Source organism: Mycteria americana, chromosome 16, assembly GCF_035582795.1.
Source record: "Mycteria americana isolate JAX WOST 10 ecotype Jacksonville Zoo and Gardens chromosome 16, USCA_MyAme_1.0, whole genome shotgun sequence".
NCBI lineage: Eukaryota > Metazoa > Chordata > Aves > Ciconiiformes > Ciconiidae > Mycteria > Mycteria americana.
In genome coordinates, this window is record NC_134380.1 from 9,835,978 (window position 1) to 9,842,758 (window position 6,781).

The 6,781-nt window shown below is 44.5% G+C and overlaps 1 protein-coding gene across 1 annotated transcript; it reads right to left on the reverse strand.

Moving 5' to 3' along the window:
- Positions 1-513: 513 nt before the first annotated feature.
- COPRS (coordinator of PRMT5 and differentiation stimulator) lies at positions 514-5,880 on the reverse strand. Its single transcript, XM_075518703.1, has 4 exons — positions 5,567-5,880; positions 4,615-4,702; positions 3,790-4,047; positions 514-1,713 (listed from the first exon to the last, which is right to left on the reverse strand). The coding sequence occupies exons 1-4, from the start codon at positions 5,597-5,599 to the stop codon at positions 1,544-1,546; spliced, it is 549 nt and encodes a 182-aa protein (XP_075374818.1). The 5' UTR covers positions 5,600-5,880; the 3' UTR covers positions 514-1,543.
- Positions 5,881-6,781: the final 901 nt, after the last annotated feature.

Genomic DNA, 6,781 nt, shown 5'->3' on the forward strand with positions numbered 1-6,781 from the left:
GTATGTATGTGTTCTGGAGGCATGCCAAGGTAAATTTTGATGGAAATGCTAATCCCTAGATCACTCCATCATATAGGAATAAAAGAACTGGCCCTCTTTCCTGCAACCTCAACACCAGGCTTTCACTCTTTACTTTGACTGCTTGCTAGGTACTAAGACGTAACCAGGAACTGCAAGGTACCAGAAGGAAAGACTCTTCCAAGCTCTTGTCCTCCTCTGCTCTCAAGGAAAAGATTAAGCAAATGTTACTGTGTCATTCACTTCCTCCTTCCAAACTAATGCGTAAATTATTTCAGTCTCATACATTGGATGATTTAAAAAAAAAAAAAAAAAAAAAGTCTCCCAGTGGTAAATGTTAACTCCTCGCCTGAGAATAAACAACATGGGTACTGTGCTCCAGTATCAGTCAGTGTCAAAACATGAACCCATCAAAAAGTTCTTGAGGGATAAGTGATTAATGAAACATGCTAATGAGCATTAGTTGAAGATTATTGTTACTCAAGTGATCAGCCATTCAATCCATTTACATACTTCATCTGAGAACGTCTCCTTTAACTCCAAAGGAAAGGCAAGAAGGATATGGTTCTAGTTCCAGCTATTCTCCTAGAGACTTTATGGAGGTATTTTGTGTTTCCGTCTCCTCACAACACAAACAACAACAAAACAAACATATCAGCAGTATCAGTAACCTTAATCCACTACTGCCTGCAGGACACAGAGATTATATGCTGCAAGACACTATGTAAGCATAGATATTTTCTTCGTCATTGTATGTCTGATGTTGCATGAGAATGTTATAAAGACAACTGTGAGACTGGAGGATAATATGCCCATATACAAGAAGGTCTGATGTGGAGAAACCTTTGCTGGGAAGCAGTCTGAAGCACCCAGCATTTCCCTTGGATGCAGCAGGCCCTACTGTATGTCCACACGTGTATTTGCAAAATGCGTATCACATATTTGTAATTCCTTTATACTGAAATACATAAAAACAAGTATGTTTTAACAAAACAACTAATTCTGTATTTGTCATGGCTAATTTTGTTAAACACCAGTATTAGATACGGAATCACAAACTGCAACATAGAAATACAACAGAGAAGCTGGAAGGAGGAAGAGTTTTTAAAGCTATCCAAACCAATTTGACAGCATCAAACAGAAAGGAAAGAAAACTATAAGTTACACAGACACACAGGAACCAGCATGTCAAAACTGGCAAAGCTTGGCAAACAAGCTGAAGTTTAGAAATTAAATACTTTCTCTCAAGCAATTCATTAGCAACATAGATCGATATAATACAAACAAAAAGTCCAGAAATGCACTGACTCCTTACAGCTAGCACCTGCACTCTCTTTTCCAGAGGTCAAGCATGGTCAATTTATAAACAGCTCAGCAGCAGTCTAAGCAAAACTTTGGAGATGTACTGTAGCATTTCTGGCCTTATGCAGAACTCTGCAAGCAAGCCAAAGGACTTGACATGACTTAATTGGTGAAGAACATAATCCAACTCAGAAGCCAAACTTAGTTCTGACCAGGGTCAACCTCATTCATCAGCATCATCAAACTGGCCAGCCTCAGTCATTCTAACTGGTGGTGTAAAAGCAAGGCAAGCTGCATGGTGACAGCCCGGGTTGTAAAACGAATCCTCTCGCCATGAGTATGAGGCCAAAAGATTATTTTCCTGAAAGCTTCCACAGTGGAGATCGCCAGCATCTAAAGAAGATCAAAGAAAATATTTAAACCATGGCAGATACTTAGAAAACTAGTGGTATAGTGTAGCAGATTATTTTGCAAGTCTACAGCATCTTGCAGTTAAGTATTTCAATTTGATCTGCCAGCACTCATGAATTAGACCTACAAACGAAGCAAACAGCTGAATTTGGCAACGTCTTCATTTTAAGGAAGGTTCTTGCCACAGACACAAAACACTTTTTGGAAAAGCTCATTGATAAACCTGGATTCAGAACATCCGACACCAGCTCTTACAATGCATGCAGTTCTACGTTTTCTCCAGGCATAAAAGGCTCATGAAACCATTACTTCTATTTCTCCTCCCCCCTCCTGCTGTCTCCATAACCACATCCCAGTTAGGAGCCCTCTGAACCCTTTAAGAACTGGGTCACTGGACAGAATGGAAGGGTGGGGTCCTATAAAAGCAAGCTCTGAACAACAGTTCCACTAGGCTAGAATTAAGCCTAATAAGCCTGTTATTTAACCAACCTAGCACAAAAATAGGGCTAAGTCCTTTAACAGAAGCAAAATATTTCTAGCCAGCAGACACTGAAAAGACTGAGCAAATGAAAAGCCCACAGTATCAGGCAGCAGACATATATGGGACTCAGAGTAGGGGACCCAACACAGTATATCCATGTGTCAGCCTTCCAGTAGCACTGCCAAACAAGCCATCAAAACAAGCGTTTTTAAAAAGCCATAAAATGACCAACCAAGCACGTTTTTTATTTGTAGCAGTTAACAACTAAGACACTTGTACTCAGTACCCTTCACAAGCACCTGAATCCCACAATCAGCTTCCTTTGTTTGTGAGGATCTGGAGAGCATAAGCTACAGGTATGGATGAGTTAGTTCAATAAAGGAAAAGAAGAGACCTTATGACAGTTCCAGTTAAAAAAAAAAAAAAAATTCAAAACATTCCATAAATTTGAGTACATGAGAGATTAAAAGGAAAGCGCAGGATGAAAGAGAGGGAAACATCCAAAAAGAAAACAGTCTTTTTCTCAGATTACCCAGTGTGAAAAACCACTACTGTATTTCCATTTTAAAATCAGAATTATTTTCTAGAACACATACAGAACATACATTTTTGCAGGAAGGCTGCAAAAACTTTCCCGCTTCCTTCTGTTATCAAACAATGGAACTTGAATACAACAGCCATTTATAGAATTAAAATAAACAGAGAATCGATATTTCCTAAGCCAAGAAAGGAGTGTTTGTATTAATTACAAAAGATACCCATTAATGAGAAGAAAATGGAAATGGTACTATTTTGTGTAAACAAAGACACAGCAGGTCACCACTGCTGGCTAAACTCCATCCGCTGGTTGTATCCTAACATACAGCCTGGCAAATGGAAGATTGAGACTCAGATCAACACGAGTCACTGTAAAACAGTTTACAGACTGGAGGATTAATACAACTCTACAGATGCGGATGAAACTGCTTCTATCCATTGCCACCTTTGTCCATGGGACTGATCACATGCACAATCACTTAAGAGGATCAAGCTTCAAAACAAACAAACAAAACCCCTACCACAAAAAAAAAACCAAACCACAACCTACAGCAAAAGCAACAACAAACCATACTCGGAGACTGAGTGCTTGTACTGCTCCCCTCCAAAGAACTCCATGCTCTAGAGGGACATTACACTGCACAGTCTGGATGAATTTTCTTGGAGGAAAGGATGAACTCCTTTTACACAAAAAAGTTACATTCCTGTACTCCATGTACCCTTCTCTTCTGCTTCAGAACAACAGATACACTACTGAGACCTAGCTTCTCCAGAGAAACTCAATACACACATACAATTCTTCTTCTTACCATTCCACTCCCTAAGAATTCAATTGCTCAAGCAAGTTTCATGTGACCTTCATAACACTGCCTTTAAATCCCGTATTTGACAACAAAATTATGCATTACAAATCCATGAGGTTAACAACAACAAAAAATGCTTCCCAAAATAGAACGTGGAGTTATTTAAACGCATTAACCTGCAAAGCACCTACCTCCAATACATACTATCAAATGAAGCACAAGTAAATTTGTACTCACCATAAGGATTACATTCAGAGTCCTCCAATTCTTTATCCCAGTCCTCCACCTCGTGCACAGAAGCAGTTTGCAGCTCTGGAAAAGTTACAGCCTCAGGCATGCTGGAGACTTCACCACCCAAGTCTTCCAGGTCAGGATGTACATGAACACAGTCAACAGGAGAGCCACTGACATCATTTTCATTGTGAGAGATATCAGAGAATTCACTTTCTTCAGACTCACTATCAAGAACATTTGGACTATTCTTCAGCAAACATTCTAAAACCAATAGAAAGAGCCAACAGAGATACTTAGGAATTAAACAGAAACAATTAAATGCTTAGCATGCAATAATTCAGACAGGCATACGAATGCACTTCGTGACTACTAATCTAATTATAATATATGCAGTTTCTTACATATGTAATACCACTACAGTGCGGCTTCAGGTTTCAGATGCTTGGGAACATTGGACATAGGCTTGCATCACAACACTAGCCCAAGTAAGGATTTTCCACAGACTCTTGTTGGAAAATAACTCTTTAAACTAAGGCAAAGGACTCAGCAGTCTTGTTTCACTACATTCACCTGTTGGTATTTTAAAAAAATAGGTATGTTGAAAAACCACAGCTCTAGTAAAAAAAAAAAAAATTTTTTTTTTGTAGTATTGATTAATTACTCTTGCACCTAGGCATACACAAATATCTACATGCAAATAATTTAGTGCAGTAACTGCAGAGGCATTTCCCATGCATCACCAAAAAGTTTTAAGTGTATTTCCTCAAGCAGAGTGTAAGTTTCATTATTCACTGTCTGCTTTGTTTCTTCCTAATATTTCAGGCTTACCTTTTCTGGGCTTCCATGTCATAGTTTCTCTCTTATTAGGAAGCTGTTCTTCCTCAAAGCTTGCACACTCAATGGCAGCAGCCATCACCTACAAGACAGTTTTAAAGAATCCAGTAGCACCTTTCATTGACTGCTCCAGTGAGGCTCATGCAACTTCTACTGCATTTGAGTGTTTCTTGAGCCTGACCTGTTTGTTTGTTCCCTTGATGAATCAGAGGTTTTAAACCAGTCAGGCTTTCACTTCAGAAAGCAAATCTACCGAGGGATGGCTCATCCTGCTGCTGCCATCAGTCACCCCAGGCAGCAGCCACCACCGCACAGCCAGTCTCCTCACTCACAGCCATAATCCTGCTGCCACCATTTTGGGAACGGGTCCCAGAACTGACCCAAAATGTGCCCACTTGGGAACAGCAGCAGACTGTGAAAGCTGCACAGGTAATGAAGACACAAGGAGTGGAATGAGTACAAGCACCAAGGACTATGAATCAACCACCCTGTGGGAACCAACATGCCAAGAAGAAAGGAGAGGGCCAGACCCTCCAGCAGCCCTGAGGAGCTGGAGAAAGATGGTGGATGCGCACCTGGAGAGCAGAAAGTAACACCTCAACTGGTTTGATAGTCCCCAGAGGGATAGGAAAGGAAAGGTAAGTTATCCCCACCACTTCCACTACAACAAAGATGAATTCGCTGAAGGACAGCCCCTGCCCAGGGCGGTGGGTGCAGGAAGCCGGGCTCCCGGGTGCTCGCAGAGCCGAGCCCAGCACGCCCGAGACTGGGCCTGCTGCCGGGAGGGGCCTGACAGGGGTCGCGGCCGGCGAACAAGGGCAGAGCGCCGCAGACTTCGGGCAAGCCCGCACCGGCGGGCCCCGCCGCCTCCGCTGCCTGCCCGGGCCGTGCGGGGGAAGCGAGCCTGCCCGACCCCCGCTCCCCGCCCCGCAGGAGCCCACCACACCTGCCGAGGCGGCGGTGCCACCAGCCGCGCCATGCCAGCCGGCGTTAGCGGAGAGTCCGGGCGCGCAGCCGCAGGGCCGGGCGAGGCGCCGCCGTGAGGAGACGTTCGGCCGTCCGTCCCCGCCCGCCTTCCCGCCCTGCCGGAGCCGCTCGTCCCCTCAGCGCCGGGCTCGGCCGGCGCCGGCAGCAGCGCCTGCGCCCGGGGCAGCCAGCGGCCACGGGCACCGTCAGGCGGGCGGTCTCCGAAGAAGGGCGGCTGCTGCCGAACCTGGTGAACACAACGGCTGAGCCCGGCGCCCGCCGACCGAGGAGCTCGGTGCGACACCGGTCGTGAAAGAGGCTGGAAATGAGGCGCCGCGGGAGCCTCCACCTGCGGGGCGAGCGGCGGCTTCTCCCGCTTCAGCCGCGGTGCGTGCAACCCTGCCACCTCCCACATCCCCCTCAACCTGCAGAGACCACGGCTATCTGTACTGTTTGAACGCATAACGCGTAACTTCTTTCATTGCTACTGGAAGTTGTGTCCAGTGAGAGGAAAACAGTCTGACTTGAGGGCAGAAACAAACAATTAAAACAACTGGAGGAAAAAAGGTGGAGAAATACAGACATAAGAGCTGCAAGAAAACACCTTTACACTCATACAGTTGTAAATAAAATATCACTGCCTCTCCAGGCTCTGTGGCTTTTTACTCTTGCTGAAAGATAACAACCTCCTCTAGGCCTCCTGCTAGAAGCACACTCAGAGAAAGCACTAAGAGATGGGAAGCACCTGTACTGAACAGAGCTGGTAGGTGCTTCATGAACAGGTGTCAGCTAAATGTGCTTTTAGGAAATGCATATTGCTCAAAGGTGCTGCAGCAAAGTTCTGTAAGGAACCAGAACAGGTAAAGTAAAAGGACCCACTTTCAGAAATGGAGTTATCAGCTTTGCTGGACTTAAAACAAAAAACCCAAACAAACAAAATCCCCCAAACCCAAACTGCGCTTAAAAGCTTTTCGTTGTGCAACTGAAGAAGCAAGACAAGTGATTCAGGGGAGGGAGTAACTTAATAAAGGGCGGGCAGGGTATGAGGAGTGATTACTGGGGGAAAGCATGATGCCAGACATGAGACAGCTGAGAACTAGTGGGGAGACAGAAGATGGCCTGGCTAAAAGCTTGGGAAAGACAAAGTACATCACAGATGTCACAGAAGGAACAATCCTAACAGGCTGTTGCTCCA